The sequence below is a fragment of the Strongylocentrotus purpuratus genome, unplaced genomic scaffold (genome assembly GCF_000002235.5).
Source record: "Strongylocentrotus purpuratus isolate Spur 01 unplaced genomic scaffold, Spur_5.0 spur5_scaffold_11, whole genome shotgun sequence".
NCBI lineage: Eukaryota > Metazoa > Echinodermata > Echinoidea > Camarodonta > Strongylocentrotidae > Strongylocentrotus > Strongylocentrotus purpuratus.
This window is the reverse complement of record NW_022145596.1, coordinates 28445787-28464041: the sequence shown is the minus strand read 5'-3', so window position 1 is coordinate 28464041 and position 18255 is coordinate 28445787. Positions and strand designations below refer to the sequence as shown.

General features: G+C 35.0%; 1 protein-coding gene and 1 long non-coding RNA gene across 2 annotated transcripts; one reads left to right on the top strand and one right to left on the bottom strand.

Annotated features, from left to right (window-relative positions):
* The first annotated feature begins 1554 nt into the window (after positions 1-1554).
* Positions 1555-3619, top strand: LOC115922325. The gene is made up of 2 exons (XR_004063427.1): positions 1555-1917; positions 2242-3619. It is a non-coding gene; the product is annotated as an uncharacterized LOC115922325 (long non-coding RNA).
* Positions 3620-6765: 3146 nt separating this feature from the next.
* On the bottom strand, positions 6766-17748 carry LOC593754 (cathepsin O). Its single transcript, XM_793220.4, has 8 exons — positions 17397-17748; positions 14716-14921; positions 14207-14255; positions 13561-13574; positions 12056-12289; positions 9436-9477; positions 8649-8821; positions 6766-8151 (listed from the first exon to the last, which is right to left on the bottom strand). Exons 1-8 carry the CDS (start codon positions 17634-17636, stop codon positions 8024-8026), a joined length of 1086 nt encoding a protein of 361 aa, XP_798313.3. The 5' UTR covers positions 17637-17748; the 3' UTR covers positions 6766-8023.
* Between the last annotated feature and the right edge of the window lie 507 nt (positions 17749-18255).

Below are 18255 nucleotides of genomic sequence, written 5' to 3'. Positions count from 1 at the left end.
TGTAATGATATATTTTGTTTAATTGTCCACAGTATGAAAATTTCAGCCTGAAATACCTTTAGTTACAAATACTAACCCAAGAGACAAGAGTAGAGCTCTTTGATAATGGGGCCGCCATTTGTTGTTTTGAACTGATATTGAATATGCTCATCAAAACAGTGTCCATGTAACTATGTATTCATCCAGTCAAATACTTAAACCTAGCAATTGTTTTTCCTACAGTGTGCTCGCATAATAAGAATGATAACGCTCACAAATTATTTTTCACCTCTTCCCAGAACTCAACCTTCTCTTTAACACATTGTATTCCTACTTTTGCCTTGAGAGATTCCTATCTTTTTCTGTGGACGGTTGGCAGTTAGATATTGTGTATGCTATTTAAGAATCATAGAAGGTGGTCAAAGTCAACTACACTGTAGCTCTCTGGTTTATGGCATTCTTGGTCAGTGTGTACTATCTGCCTATTATGGATTCACAGTACTATGTTTCTTGACAGGGTCCATTAACACGGCCAAGATAAATCTGTACAAGTCTTTCAAACCTCTCATAGTTATGTCTAGGCAACAAAGTTAGTGATTAGGTGTTCAAGCAGTACAAATGAGAAGGTTTGGGATAGGTGCATGTAGAGGTAGACTTACAGATTGTTTGTTCAGTACTCTAATCGTGAAAGCTATCCTTGTCTGGTTTAGACCCAAACTATTGAATTTGACCATTTACGGTGTGCCAAGTGTGAAACCTCCTTATCCAGAAAAGTTACCAAGATTATGTAACTTAAAAAATAAACATTCTATTTGTCAACATGATTTATGGTGTGCTCAATGTGAAACCTCCTTTTCAGGAAAACTTACGATTATTTTACTTAACAAAAAAAATACTATCTGTCCCCAACAGCTAGTAAGGTTTCATTGCGAGCATTTTTTTTTTAAATTGACATTTTGACATTCCGAGTAGTTTGGATTTATTTGAGGCTGATTTTTTAATATTTTTTTTTACCATGAAGGCTTAGAAATATCCTTACATTGAATTACCTTGAATTAAAATATTAAGTTAAAATATGAACATATATTGGTTTGAAATACAGCAGCTGAAAAATACAATGCACAAATGAGCATATTTTCCTCAGAACTCTGTCTTCCCCATATTACAATATTCATTTCTTGTAAATAGAAGTTAAGTTTATATCATAGGTGTTAATAATTCTGTGTTGCCATTATTGTATTGTATTACCGGTATGTCTATCTTGATATTATCTTTGTTGAGAAAGACAATCTGATTTTTTGATGTGAAGATTTGTGAATATTACGGTGGATGGCCTTTTTAGTAGAAATAGGATTGAAATTCAACCTTGAGTGGAAAATTTCTCTGCTTTAGAATTAAAGCTTGATTATATTGTATTCATGTTAATAATGAGGAACCATGAAGTGGACTGATCAACATAAATTATTTTGCTCTGTATGTTAAAGCTTATCTGCCGTAGTTTACAGGAGGGATTATATTGCCCTGCAAGGTCACTGGACAGGTGGTTATCTCATCAACTCAGCTCTCAGTTAACATAAGAAAAAGAGGATCATGGGGGACCAATGGTCACCGATTAAGCATGGTTTGTTATATAGAGGGCGCAAGTAGCTACAAGTAGTGCAGTGGGCCTTTAAGAGTTCCGTGTCAATCATGTCCCTATACTATACTTAAAATATGAGCTTCAAATATTGCTTCTGTAAAGAGATTTTACAAATTTAGATACACCGTCTCCCAACTAACATAGAAGTGACTTGTGAGTAGGCTACTCAGTGCACTCATACGTACTTGCATTGAATAGGGTTCACACATAACCCAAGTCCAACTTGGGTTCTGTGTGCATGATTCTATGTTATTTCCTTCATTATTCTTTAGATGCTGCTTTAAGTATCGGCTTGCATGGTGATGTAGATATACAGTAGGCTTGCGGATGCACCATGTGAGAGAGAGAGGGAGGATTGAGGAGTCCTGAAAAGGACTCTCTGTAATCTTTCTTGAGGGTGTGTAGTCTTGAAAAAGACTGTTGGTTATCTTTCTTAGCTTATAGTTCTCAAGGAGAACTATAGCGCTAGGAGAGGATGAGTGGCTCAAGCGACTCCCGCCACCCATCCTCTCCAAGCACTATAGTTCTCAAGACTACACACCCTCAAGAAAGATTACTGAGAGTCCTTTTCAGGACTCCTCAATCCTCCCTCTCTCTCTCTCACATGGTGCGTCCGCAATTAGCCTACTGTTTATTCGTTATTCTTATCCTTATCCTTCAGCTCATATTTTTCTGGGTAAAGTTGTTTGAGGCTGTACATAGATTATATTATTTACCGGTAGACGATTTATACACTTTTAGATTATGTAATTAAAAGTATATCATCCTAGCACTAAAATCTCCTGAGACCCTTTGCTGATTCTTTATTCAAAAATTCAATTGTTTCAGTAGATCTATTTGTATTCAGGTAATGGCTTTTTTTTCTTCTTCTGTGATTTTAAATTCCATTGTAATTATTTGATTGACTGTTTTTGTAGCCCTATTGATGCAGAAGAGAGGTATTATTAGACTAAGTGCTGCACTAGCTGCATGAACACACATTTTATATTAAGTTGTATGTTTAACATACAGTACCTTGAAATATGTATCTTATTCTAGATCTATATACTAAATACATGTACAATCATTCTTGTATGTTGTACTTTAATGTCATATGAAATGTTTAATCTTATTTTGTCATACATTTTCAAAATTTATTATATTTTTTGTGTTATCTTTAGCTCGTCCATAGTAGAAAAACTGTATTTTTTAAATATTATATTTCTTGTATTGATGATAAGATTTGTTTTTTCATTTTATATCAGTGTTTTTAATTACATTTGGATTTTTATTCAAATCCTTACTAAGCTGGAAAGTTAACCTTTCAAATGTTTCTTTTCAACAAATATTATACAAGCAGAAAGTGCCTACCGGTATAATAAGTTGAAATACCTTGATAAGTATTCACCTGAAATAATTGAAGTCTGGACTAGACACTATATACCTTACAGAACAGTTATGTATTGCCCATATTACATCTGTTACAGTACTTTATGTTTCCATAATTTAACCACGATTAAGTACGACTTGTCCACAATTTGACTCCGGTATATACTTGAGAATAATTTGAATACCATGAAAAGCTTAATCACGATTTACAAGAGAAATTTGATTATTGTATCAAATGAATTCATTGATGAAATGAAGAAAATCTTATCAGTTATGTGTAAAGTCGATAGAAAGTAGGATCAACATGAATCTCAGAAAGCCAACAGTTCTTGAGCTAAAGTTGTAGATTTTCATAGGAAAATGTTTGAAGACATTTGGATTTTCTATCGCAAGAATGAAAAATGAATTTTGTTAGCTTTATGGTACTGATGCCATGGTACTTGTAATATGCACTGGGTTATTATTTTTTTAATCATAAATTCATTATTTTTAACTTCTAAGTGAATGTATTCTTTAATGTTGCATGATGTGGCTTAATATTATACTTGCCTGTACGTCAAGATACAATTTATTAATGACTTTATCAGTGGCATTCTAGTAAAAAAAACAGAATATAGTTCGAGGAATAAATTTGTATTGTATTGTATTGTAATCTATTGTACAAACATGTAATGCATAACATCACGAAAGGCCTTTGCAGTCAGTGAAGGAACAAATATTTCATATGTTTTTGAATGCCAAATGTCTGGTTTCAATAGTCCATTTTAATAAAGTAACCATATAATATGCATATCGTCGGTGGGGTGACAAAACCTCGTATCTCAATTTTTTGAGATTTTGATTTTTTTTGCATAATTGTGTACCTATATGGCCTACGACACCACCTGATAAATTCATGGAATGCCTCCTGTCTCGGGTTTTTTTCACAAATTCCACACAAAGGACGGTGTCACAGCACTAAATCTGTTGAGACAGGAAATGTTTTTTCGCTCTCCTGAAAATTCATGATTTTTGAGATACGAGGTTTTGTCACCCCACCGACGATATGCCTTTGTGAGGCGTCTGTTACGAATTACATGCATTTCATTCACCTGTTACACATAAATGTATCTCAATACTCAGAATTCAAATTACGTGCATTAGTTGTTGCTGGGTAGGACAAATATTATGGCTTGCCCTACCTAACATATGCAATTTTCATTTTGATATACAACTAGTCGTAACAGGGGAATGAAATTATATATATGATGCACTTACATTGCAAAAACAGCCTACTATTGCAATAACACAAAGGGGACCATGCAGTCGCAAAATATATTGTACTTCGGTTTTCTTTTGATATATTGTATTCAAAATTGGCATATATTACTTTTTTGTAGAGAAATTGCAATTTTTAAAGGGATAGTTGAGCTCTGTTGCGGAGGGCGCTACACAAAATAATTTTGTTGTGAGAAAATGAAAACTGAGTGTCAAATTTGAAAGAACATCCAATTTAAATTACAAAATCATCTTTGTTTGATCAAAATCGGTTCAGAGACGGCTGAAATATCCATAATTATAACGATTTATAACACTTGTGTACCACCACAAATATTAGATAATTTGAAAAAGCCGTTGAAAAAACGAAATATCGCCTTTTACGTCGTATTTCAGCCAATGCCGATGTTGGCTTTTTTGTTGCCATTTTCGTGTTGGTTATGTTACGCACAACTAGCTGGCCCATGTTTTGTATTTTTAATTAATGGTTACCATATTTTTTTGAAAGTGGAGCTGAATTGGTATGATCGTATTGGCTAAATTTCACACATTTTGGGGTCTAAAATTACCTTCATAGCAATGTTAGGTTCTAAAAGGGCACTAGAAATGTCATAGATAAGAATAAGAGCAATAACCATGCACTTTGAAGGCATTTGCGGTCTGAAAACAGAACTCAACTATCCCTTTAAGTACTCTCTACATAAAGGCTAAAGGGACAACTTGACACATCAGTATGGACATGAGGTTTTTTTTGGGGGGTGACATGTTTAGCTATATACCTATACCTATGGCACATTGATGTTATTTATATCAGAAGCTGAAAAGATGGGAATTTCATTAAAGATGTTTTGACAAGAAATGTGATTTTTGTCCTATCTGGAGTGGATTTGGTTGAAGGCATTTCTGTTTGTTATGACAAGATCAAGATATTTTTTATGAGTTTCACTAACTCGTATGAATACTGTAAGATCAAATTGTGATGTGCTGCATTTTTATACTTATCATCTGGTGAGAGCATAGATAATGTCTTTCTAGCTATCAGTAATTTGTTTTTTCTTCTGTCATAGCACCAAGCATCAATTCAAATATGTTCTACATTCCAATCTTTGAAAGTTGCAAAGTTTTCTACATAGCACAAATATTTTCTGAGGTATATATTAATCTTTTTCAATTAACAATTGTGCACACTCAAATGTGCAGAGGCAAAATGTGATTGTATGGTGTTACAAGTTATACAAAATTAAAAAATTAAATTAAATAAAATTTAAAAAATGATTGCTTTGATTGCGAAAAGTTGTTAAAAATAATGAAATGCCAATTGATTCCAGGATTCTTTTAAAAAATGCTATTCAACAATGCTGTATGATAATTTACATGTTGCTGATTTAGTTAATAAATTCACTAACATTGTGTTGTTTGTGATGTGGTATAATAAATTCCTAATACAAATAACAGCAGTGCTGACACTTTATTCTCCTAATGAAAAAATGTATTTGTAAAATAGTGTGCAGAAATTACTACCGGTATCTGTATTTACAAATTCATTGAAACAATAAAAGCTTTTTTGAATAAACCAAATGGAACCTTGTTTTATTATGTAAGCTGTTTCTGCTCTTGAATTTATTATTTATTGCATACATGAGTGAAAAAATATATATTTAAATCATAAATTCATTTACATAATTTATACACATGATATATACTCATTTATTTTTTCAGAAAAAGAATTATGGGCAAGTACTGATCCATGACACCAATTGAATTGGAACAGGAGAGATTACTAAATACATGCAAGAAAACCTTCTTCATATTCTTTTCTTCATCCGATTTTCTCTCCTTCTACGACTTATATTTCAAGTAAGCCTTAAAAGGATACAATATCCATTTCAATTACATAGTAAACAATCATAACAAACAATACAAATAAACAGTGGTTGAAACATTCTTCTGTCTTCATCAGTCATTGTCTTTTCCTTCGTTTCTCTCATTGCGTTATCTTATATACTATTCCATCTACTTCAGAATGTCTGATTTTGAGTAATATAGCCTCTACTATATCTCTATAAAATATTTAAATGAATACATATTGATTGCCTAAATATAACAAACGTATGAAACAACTCATACATGTAAGTTCATCTGATATACAGTATATCGTCCAATGACCAAAACATATAACTACACGTGTACAAATAAGAAATTTGTATAATCAATTAAGGATGCTCGATTCATTTTTTTGAAATTGAATGAAAAAAAATCTTTAACATCAGGGTGTTTTTTGTTGCAACTTGCCATAATTAATAAATACAATTTCATGAAACTAATGCCAACTTGTTACAACTGATAATTGATAACTGTTTGGAAGTGTTTCGATACCACACAATTTCAGTATAAGGCCTTTAAAAAAGAAGATATTGTATTGCCCTTGAAATCTATGGTCGGCTTTTAAACGTTTAAACAAAAAATGTTTAATGAATAAAAATATATGTATCAAAGCATTCAAAACTGAGAAATATCAGCCCAAAGAGGAAGGAAAAAAAAAATTACTGACCGACTGACCCATGTTTTGGCACCTAAAGGGCAATACAACATCTTTCTTTTTTTAGGCCTAAATACTCCTATAGCCACAGGGGACCTCATTCAACTACAATTAAAATTCCATAAAAAGTCCTATTGCAATTTCTTTGCAGTGGCCTTCAGAAACAAAAGCAGATTAACAATCTTGGTGCCATAGGCCGTTCGAACTGGGCATAAAATACCAAAATAATATTTCAGACAAAGTAACAATATTTGCATCAACAAGAACAAAGACACTTTGGTAGAAATATTGTCTCAAGAGAGAACATTTTTATGCATACTTCGAAACTTGGTCACATAAGAGTAATTGCCATGAACTAGCAACCTTCCCGGGAAGCCCTGGGTTTAGTTGAACCACCTATGATCAGGAGCAGGCCACTTTGCAGCAAGCATGAAGCTCTGTGGTCTCAAAGACCTGTGTCTATGAGGTCAAATTCAGATTGCCGAGCATGTTCTTAATAAGTCAGAGTGTGATGTAGCATGACCCCCATGTCCACTCACTGATACTGACAACCCATAACTGGTGTCTTATTCAAACCATCGTCAGTTTTCAATAGTTATGGTTTATATAAAAAATAATATTAAACCATTATCATGTCCAAATATCTTTAATTATATACCTCATACATAGATTGTCATTCACTGATTTGTCAAGACTATATCACACGACAAGGTGCATTTTGATCGATCATTGCGTCGTTCTATCAAACCCTGTGATAGAACTCCTAACCCCTGTGCGACTTTTGCACACAAACACAGCGTACAAGATTCCCCCCAGTGCGCAACTCACGCGTTGTCACGGCGCTCTAGCTCAAAATGGTTTCTTCATGTCAACGCAGCTAAAACCGAAGTTGTTGTATTTTCTCGTGGTAAAGTTCGAACAATTCATATAGACCTATTTAAATTTGATGATAATATTGTAGAAGTTGTTGATGAATACGTCTATCTTGGAACGGATGAGGTATATAAAACACATATTGACTGCTCTGTAATCGGATGGTGGAGGGAATTATCACTTCCTCAGTGGGGTTCATACCAGCCATTCTATCACCCCCGAGGCTTTGCCTCGGGGGTGATAGAAGGGCGGGTATGAACACCACCTTGGGAGTGATAATTCCCACCATCATCCTCATGAGCAGTCAATATTTGTATACTTGACTCCCCCCCCCCCAAAAAAAAAAGACTTGTTAAATGTTTACGAATCTACACTGAAACAGTTTGAACTGCACTGGCGACCCCACACACGTTGTTGCCGATTTTGATCTTCAGATAGCCGTCAATGCCCCAGTTAACTCCCCATGAGTTGCGCACATTGTAGAATGGTATATCACCTGTGATAGAAAATAGAGACAAAAAGTGGAAAGCTGTAAACATTCATGAAAAGCAAATACTGCTTAAGGGTAACTTAACATGAAAGTTGGTCTTTGTGTACTGCTTCCTTTAATATCAGTATTACTTCAACAAGTAAACTCTGTCTGGGGAACTACATAAGTGGTCTTTACAGACAGGTGGCCACTAAACTGGTTTGACTGTAATTTCTTTCTTTTTCAGTCTTCTAGCTGTGTAAATGGAGGAATGCATTAGTTTTTCATTTATCAAGATAAATAAAAACAGAACAAAAACAAAAATAAGTTTTCCACAAGGGAAAAAGATATTATTTCAACTTTCTTTTGGTAAACATGAACAACTATGAAAGTTCCTACACAGCAAACAGATCTGATATAGAATTGTGTGATAAAGAATTCAAATGACAACAGACGTGCCCTCTCAAAGCTCAGTATCATCACCAACACTCAAGATGACCTTTGACCCCTGACCTTTAACCCACCTGACATGTCGAAGCCAACGATCTGCACAGCATGGTTGAGGTAGGTCGGTGTACAGTGGTACTGGATGATGCCTCCTAGATAATACTGCCAACTCTCTGCATCCACCGAGATACTAAGAGGACCTTGGTTATACAACATGGCAGGCATCACATGCTCCTCATCAGCGGCATAACTAAGTTTGGTGAGATGGTGGTAATACAAATCAAACACTTTCTTGTCGTAAATTACTATATTTGTCAGTCTGTGGTGCCAGGAAGCAGCACACAATGACTTATCAATAGAAAAGATTAGATTAAACAGAATCTGATCAATTTGTAAACAAATATTTAAAAAGTTATCAAAAGCTTGAGAAAGTTCAATATGAAGACAGATTAAAGGTATAGCTTAGAGACTTCTGCATAGGAAGTGTTAGGCGCTATGTAAGCAAGGATAATTATTATTATTAGCTAAGTTCTGCAAAGAGGTATAAACAAAAGGTGTCTAGAAAATAGTTGTCATGATGTACTTGCCGGTCTTTGGTGCCAGGGTGGGACACATAACATCTTATCAATGGAAAAATACTAAGATTCATTGGATAGAATCTGATCAATTTGTTTGGAATTATAAAAAAAAAATGTGGTTGCCTTAAATGCTTTCAACATAAATAGTTCATGGATAGAAATACAATACAAATCTACTTTGAAAATACTCTGATAGGTGTAAAACAATATCTATGAATTATAACATTTCCCTAAAAAAAAAAAAAATCAAGTTTTAAAGGCAACAGGTGCCACATTTCGTACTCACTTTCCACATGAAAAGTTTGTCACAACTGCATTTAGAGTTGAGCTGTTAAATCAAATAAAGAAAAATGGAAGTTGGAAAATAAAATAATCAATTGCCATAAAGAGCTTAGGTGAGTAAAATTAAGCTTTTCATTCAATTCAAGAGCAGTTTTTACTATAAGGCCTAAAAATAAAGATGTTGTATTGCTCTTTGCGACCAACCCAAAAATCTTGAAATCTAAGGTCCACTTTTTTAAAAAGTTTTTTTGGGGGGAACGTTTTTTAGAAGAAGAAGAAAATGTTTAATGAATAAAAAAATATGTATAAAACTGAGAAATATCGGCCCAAAGAGGGAGAGAAAGAAAATCAGTTAAAAAAAGAACAATTATTTCTGACTGACCGTCCGACCAACCCGTGTTTTGGCACATAAAAGGGCAATACAACATCTTTTTTTGAAGGCCTAATGTGTAGCTCCTTTCTATGCATGTCAAAAAATTATACAAGAATAAATCCTAAATTATAATATCATGCACCAATTTATAGCCATTTTACATTTAATCATAAAGGAATTGGATAAATTTCTGCTGCGATGGAGTCAAAAAGCAGGTTTCTAGAAACACCTATGGTAGAATATTTGCCTTTTAAACAGATAATTGCAATACTCACAATACATATTGGTAATAAATGTTGCAAAAATGAAGGAACCTGCTTTACTTTCTTGATTTTTGAAAGCGTAATAATTTCAATCTTGTATCTGAACCCTAGTCCCTGCCTAACCCCAACCCCTTTACCCCACTACCCCCAACCCTTATAGTGTACCAATCAAAAAATAATATTTTGCTATGTAGGTTTAAAGTTGCATGTTGTAATACCATATTCAAAATACAAGCTTCAAATATTATTTCTAATTAATTCTGTAAAGACATCTTACAAGTTTAAAGGGAACCAAAACCTTCATACTAAGTTACTTTTATTGTAAAGTTTAAGATATTTGAATAAAATCAGTGAAAATTTGAACAAAATAAGGCAAGGAATAAGGAAGTTGAAGCTTTTTGAAATGGCTAGTCACTAGAGCAGGCCTTCTCAACTGGCGGCGCACGCGCCACTTGTGGCACTTGCGGTCAGTCGGAGTGGCGCGCAACTGTTGCAACAACAAAACACAAAACAAAAAGAAAGAAAATATATATTTTAGAATCAAATACTCAGCTAAATCAAGAAGTTGCAGTCGAATTTGGTCCCAAAATGCCTGCTTAACAAATATGAAGAAGGGGAATTTATTGTTTTTTACCATTTTATACGAATCTAAACCTAAGGTCTGAACAACAATTAGCTTATGATGGGATAACAATTTTAACATTGCCAATCTCTGGAAACATCTTGTTTTGTTTTTTTTTATTTTCACTTTATTTTGACATTTCCTATGTTTATTGCACACAAAACACTACATATAAATATACCTCCAGTGTAATTGTACCCAGGAATTGTACTAATTTTGTCACATCAATATGAAATTATGATTGATTATATTGTGGAATGAACTGGTGCTAAAAATGCCCCCATTAGGGCCTTTAGAAAGCCCTAAATCCACCAGCTTCAGGGGGCTCTGCCCCCTGCTACCCCCGCTAGGGCTTCGCCCCTGGACCCCAACCATTTTCGGCTCGGTCGCTACGCTCCCTCGCAGCACAGTCAACCATACAGGGTGGCACTTCAACTACAAATTCTTTTCGTTTTGGCACTTCTAATAAACTAGTTGAGAAGGCCTGCACTAGAGGGTGATATTCAATTTGATGACATCATAGTGTGGACAACTCTCCATGCCTATTGTACATCAAATTTCGTGTTTTTCTTTCTTTCTTATGATTGAGATAATCTACTCCCCTGAAAGCAAGGTATAGAATGCAAAATGATATTCTACTTCACATGCTATGAAGTCGGATGAAGAACACAAATAAATACGAAGAAAACGAAAGAATTGTGAAATTTGATGTACAAAAGGCATGGACAGTTCTCTAGTGACTAGTCATTTCAAAAAGCTTTAACTTCCTTATTCCTTGCCCGATTTTGTTCAAATTTTCACTGATTTTATTCAAATATCTTAAACTTTACAATAAAAGTAACTTAGTACGAAGGTTTTGATTCCCTTTAAATACAATATCAGTTAACATAAAAGTGGCTTATGAATAAACTACTCCACGCACTCATACATGTACGTGCTTGAAAAAAAGAGAGCCCACATGGAACTCAAATCAGTGTTTACAATTCTAAGTCATTCTTTATTTTCTTCATCCTCCTTATCTGTTGGCCCACAGAATGCTGGGTGAAGTTCTTAAGGTTGATTTTATACATTCTAGCTGTGCACAAATTATTTTGTTAGGTGACTGGTACATTTCAAACCCCCATCCCTATAGAACATGTATCATCTCATGGAAGAATAATGATAGTTTATTAACATGATTTCTTCTGATTGCTCTTCTTCCTATGGGTCGAATCTAGGGTACCAACCAATGCCATAAATATGTTGTATGTGAAATGTCTATGTTAAATAGACCATTTTGTATTAAACTTTAAAAGATTGACTCTACTATAAGTAATATGTAAACCCAAAAGAATAAAAACAAATGATGAAAATATTGAATGCTCACTTTTTATTAATTCTGCAGTCCCCCTTCTTGGCTTTGTAGGGGTACGTGGATTCAGGTACGAGCGATGTCTTGGTTCGATTCAGCCAATCAAGTGTCTTACATGGTATGCCGCCACGGCAACCACCATCTCCTGCAGCGGTCCCACAATCTACCAGCTCCTGGGCGCTGAGCTGGGTAAGACGTTTGGTCTTCAAGGCAATCTGAGTTTCCATGGTCTCAACAACGCTGAAAGCCCTGTAAATATGCAATTAGAAAAGTTTGTATCGGCAGTAAATACACCCCCCCCCCCCCCTCTACAAAAATAACTGCTTATAAATGCAGTATATATTTTAATTACATATTTAGGTCTAGAAATTCATATAGCACTATTGTAATCAACACAAATTTTGAGATTTTATTTTAATTTTTTCCATCAGAACAGCTAACAGTATTTTAAGGACATGATAATTTTTTAGATAAATATCATTTTATACTCCTATTTCTTTTTTATGTTTTTTTCATGATTTTTGTCAGATACAGTACAAAATCATATTTCAGCTAATCACTTGATTTAAAGGACCATGTCTAGCAAATTCCATGTGCTAAAATGTACTACGTATTATAGAATGATGATTAACTTTTGGATAAAGGTAGATTCTGAAAGCTTTTTACTCAAGATAACAGATTTGATAGGAATTACAAAAACAGGAATATCAAATGTGTATCACATATCAGTATTTAAATTTTATAGGCCAATAAGGCCATGTCAGCTTATTTTCATTTAGTCCTCAACCTTGGAAGTGGAACATTTCAATTTTGTTACTATTCAGAGTTGCAGGCATTCTGGACAGTGTCTCACAAAACTGTCATTAAGTACATGTTCATGAACATTACTGTGAAATGCATTTCAATAGGATGTCAGCAACTTTAACGAATGACAATTTCCTCCAGATGCCCTGCTACTCATTAGAGTGTAAAATCTTTTAAATACAAAACTTATTGGGTTTTAACCAATACTGTAACCAAAACAACAAAAAACTTTAAAGAGAAGGTTGAGTTCTGGGAAGAGGTGAAAAATATTTTGTGAGCGTTATCATTGTTATTATGCAAGTGTGGAAGAACATCAGATAACAAAAATTCCCTGAAAAGCATGTTACAGCATAAACAATGGGACAGATTTTTATGCCACATGTTTGTGTAGTCCCATATACATATTTCTGTGTACAGTGCTTGTAACTTTACCAAGACTAGCTGGGCCAAATTTCTTATCATTTTGATGATTCCAGAACCTTGCAGTAATAATAATAATAATAATAATAATGTAACTTATATCGCGCCAAATCCACTCTGTGGAGTGCTCAAGGCGCGTGTAAACAGGAAAAAAGATCAGTACACACCAATACTTATATGCTAGATGATCAACCTTTTCTGATCGATTCCACACCGTTTCATTCACAATGCAATCGCATGACAATTAATTCAACTTTATCTTTAATGATAAAAATACTTGCATTCCTATAACTTACCAACATGCTCCACACTGGGATGTACAGAGATTGATGTGGGTGATGAATAGGGGGAAGATGAGAGACAAGATAGTGTTAGAATTTTTATCTTCAATATATTCTCTTCAGTATAAATGTATATGTTAGGAAAATACAATATTATTTTTCTTTGAGAAAGACAGATGATTTTCAGAAAGAAAATCATCTTACATGAATACCTGCCAACCTTCCACAGTGAAAATTAGGGATCTACTATGCCAGAATTAGGAATACAGTGTATGTCATCTTTATATACAAACTTTTTCAGAAAACAAGAGGAACATAGGGTTCATCACACTAGTTCCAAGAGAGAAAAACAGGAATTATTCCTCCTATGTTCATACAACATGATATTGATAAAAAAACAAATATTACTTTGTATCACATCATAACTGTGGGACCAGTATACTCCTTTACAACTGGTATAATTTTCATTTTCGGAAGATGTACAAACACAAAAAGATAGAAAAAGAAATCAAGACAATTGAAAATGGTTATCATGTATCATTCCTGACTAACTAATATCCAATGTCCAATAAAGGCCAGTAAAAGTTACAACAGTTGTTCATATTGCTTGTGCCAGTCATTTTTCACCCTTCTTTAAAATTCTTTTTCATAAAAAACTTACCGACTTTTGGTTCTTCACTGGAGTTACAACTGGAGGCTTGATGGACCTTCTGTACATTACAACAGACAAGGAATTCACAAATAGAAAAAAATAATAAAAAATGTTTAACATAATACTGGACATTAATGTAGAGTACCTACAGTGTGTGACGGTTATCTTAGAGTTGTCATGTTTTCAACTGTGTGACAATTCTAACTTTTTGTGTAAAGGAGTTGGAATAAGGATTATGCATTTTAATCAAGATAAACTATTTTGAAGAAAAAAATGAATAGCATCAACTAAAAAGATCACAATTTTCTGTGTTAAAAGATATCTTTTCCCTTTCTGTACTATTACAGGGGTAAGGGTATCAATATTATCTGCAGGTATTTTCATAATTTCATAACTAAAGCATATTTTCTGAAGCTGACCGGTAATCACCAGTGCTCAATATGTGACCTTGTGTTGATCACTTCCGAATGGTCCGCTGGGGACAATGACAGAACTAGGACAGAACAGGCAATACTCACAAGTCATACACAAGGGGCATGGTCTTTAAGGGTCTCCGCACTGGCCCAGGAACCGATCGTACGCTTTGGTCTGGTATGCTGGCGGTTCCGAGATACTGAAATTGAAACTCCTCGGAAGTGAGGTCTGAAAACTTGGTAATGCCGTATGTTGCATGGTCCCTATGAGTAGCGATGGCATTTAACATTTCATGCTTCAGTAAGCTTTCCTGTAGAAACATAATCAGGTATTAGATAAAGCAGAGGCATGTAGGACATGAGATACATACATGTACATGTTAGGAGAAGTGAACCAATTTTTATGAAAAAATAATTGGTATGGTATTTGTGGTATGGTAAGGTATTTATCTGGGCAGCGTTTCTCGAAACCGTCATAAGTACAAGTTCACCGACATCCCATTGACACGCTTGTATTAAGTTTAACACGCGTTTCAATGGGATGTCGGTGAACTTGTAGTTATGACAGTTTCGAGAAACGCTGCCCTGTTAGCTGTTAGACATTTTTATCACACCTACTTTTGTTTTTAGGCAAGGGTCAAGAATGATCAGGGTATCATTAATCAAATTTATCTGTAAATCACTTTATCATGATTTTTACATAATTCTGATAAAAGAAAATCGCTGAAAGTTGACAAAATACTTAATTTTTTTAAATCATTGAAAGTAAATATTCTTGAGGATGGCATGGATGCCTCTAAAGAGCCATGCATTCAAAAATGACAATCAGAAGTGAGAACATGGTTAATTGCTCTAGACATCTGTTCGAACGTAAGAAAGTTGGATATTGGGTATATAATTAGAATAAAGGCTGAACTCAAATCAGAAATTCATTGAAATTGAAAGTTCATCTCCTAGATAGGCAAATTCATGCAAAAAAATATATTCAAAAAATTGACTTGAAAACACATCAGACAATTAGTCTGAACCGAGTCAGGAGCAGATTTGAAGAAATTATATTTTTAAATGTTGTAAAACCAAAGATATAAGAAGAAAACTGACCAAGTATCTGTACTAAAAATCGTACATGTAAAATTGGTCGTACACATTCGACAGCTCTAAATGACGCGCACGGTTGCGTTACGTGCGTTCTCGAATCCAAAATCATACCTCACACACACACTGTCACCATACCGCGAATGGTCCGTCATGGGGAGCTAGCCGGCTGAGAGTTTGCAGCGATACCAACGCAGCTTCGGAGCTTCGCAGCGCGCCATTTTAGCGGGACTCTGAAAGGTTCGCGGTGGGAAGGCAGCGGCCTAGCTTTTTGCCCAAACAACGCTAGATCGGCTGCTGGCAAAATGAAAATAACTACGATCGAGAACATCGTCGGTTTCTTAACTTTTCAGTGAGATAATTCTGAATTCTAATTGAGACTATATAATAAATTAAATCGACAAAGAAACCTCGGTAGAACTCTTATAACTATACAAAAGCTTGTTTATTTCTTCATTTGACATTTTGTTTTTGACCATTTTTTCGTGCGCGAGTCAATGCAAACTAGTATTACCAAACTTTCAACACGCAAGGAACGGGGAACACTCGCGGACCTCGTATCAAATTCGTTGCAAAAAAAAAAATCAAGGGTGATTTTGAAGCAGTGAAGAATATTGGCGCTGCAATGCGCAGAAATATACTTGAAAGAAACTTAAAAAATCATACCTGAATTTTCAGAAAATCGTATTTGTATTAGTGTACCTAGATGTGAATTGTTTATAACTCAGATTTTATGAAGATTTGTCGGGTAAAAAAATCCAAATTTTTTCCATTTGGTGGTCATTTCTAGGCTAATATTTTAAAAGTTACTTCAGTAATGGTCCAGATGTTTCTCTTATCATACTCGCATGTTATTCCTACATAGATTAAACATAGGATGGTTAAGGGTAAGACCGGATAACATTATAAAAAAGATATATCCTTCCAACCTCCCATATCCAAGTTTTGGGCTGATTATTGCCGACCCACCGCAGCAAGGCCATTCAGATTTTCGTACGCGACCGAAGCGCCCTCTAGTGCCCCATGAATGTGCCTATCCTAGATGATACACCTCCTCGATGATACACCTCCTCTTCCTCCCAGACCTATTGATGTACTTGTGCGTGTCGGTCAGGGCCTAGCTCACATGTTGTCAATGCCAGACAAGGGATTGGGGGGGGGGGGGGGGAGCATCATGCAATGGGCACCCTGTTGGCATATTAATTGGCATTCTCATGAAATAACCCACTACTCATACCATAGCCGTTCACTAATTCCATTCCACCTCTGCATATTTAGATGCAAGTGGGCATACACACTCAGTGATCGAGGCTTAACTAGTTCATATTGAGAATTGGCGAGACCAGAATATTAACAGGGATGTGTGAGGATTGAGGGCCCCATATCTATACAACTTAATTTCACACCACTACCGCATATACCGGTCATGCTCCGTTCCATTTCACACATACACAGGTTTCCTCATTCCCACTCTGTTGGCTGAAATCACCCCACCCCCCCCCCCCCCTTCCATGCCAATCTCATTTGTATGTCACTCCTTGTCAATAGAGTATTTCACTGCATAAACACTGAAGTTTTGTTTTCATTCTGCCGCTGCATACTTTACCTTTATCTTTTATCCCACTAAGTCTATGTAAGTGACTTTTAGATAGGGTCTAGATTCTGTGAACCTGTTACATGTTTTTTCTTACCTTAAATATTCTGTAGCGCTTGAAGTATTCTTGTGAGCCTCTTGTGTAGGTCTTGTTGAATTTCTGAATAAAGATTTGGAAGATAGATTCTTCCACTGAAAAAGTGGAATCAGTTGAATTCAGTTTGCCATCAAAACTTGCCGAATTTAAACTTGAAAGACATGATAAAGTGATGATTAAGGGCAACAGTGTAGCAGACGGTCTGCACAACATTCTCAATACCCCATTTATTCCCATCATAATACAGATGAATAGGAGATTTCTTGCTGGAAAAGACAACTGTTTAAGTATGTACACTCAGTAGGTGCATATTGCATGCAGTATGCACCAATGTAATGTAACACGATTACCGTATAGCCTAGCGCTAGCAGCTCTGTTATGATTTGTAGTTTACTCTCCAGTCTTCTGTGTTAATTTGTTTTGATCATCATCATGATACGAGGATCGAGGAGAGGTATAGATCCTGTAATCCTCGGTCACTCACTTCAGGGACGCCCTTTTGATTTGTGCACATAATTACAGAAAGTGTCAATTTTTCTGGATTTTAAGATAATGGAACAGATATGTATTTACCGTCCGGGGTGGACATATACAAGTAAAAGTAGATCTATGTCGCCCATACTTGCTAATGCTATGCAAAGTCACTTATGATGGCATAGTCATATTGATATGCATTATAGATTAAAGGAACTGAATGAATTTCATTATTTATTTCCATTTCATGACTAAGTTGTATTCCTTTTAAGGAACTGCATGAATTTCATTATTTATTTCCATTTCATGACTAAGTTGTATTCCTTTTATTTTGTGTAGACAACTTTAACAGAACTCCTATTAGTGCCTACGCCAGGGGAAAATG

Coding starts and splice junctions, on each gene's coding strand:
- LOC593754 (XM_793220.4), bottom strand. CDS start 17,636: ATGATGGGAATAAATGGGGTATTGAGAATGTTGTGCAGACCGTCTGCT. Junction 14,922..17,396: donor AGCGCTACAGAATATTTAAG/GTAAGAAAAAAC, acceptor ATGTTTCTACAG/GAAAGCTTACTGAAGCATGA. Junction 9,478..12,055: donor GACTGCAGAATTAATAAAAA/GTGAGCATTCAA, acceptor TTGATTTAACAG/CTCAACTCTAAATGCAGTTG.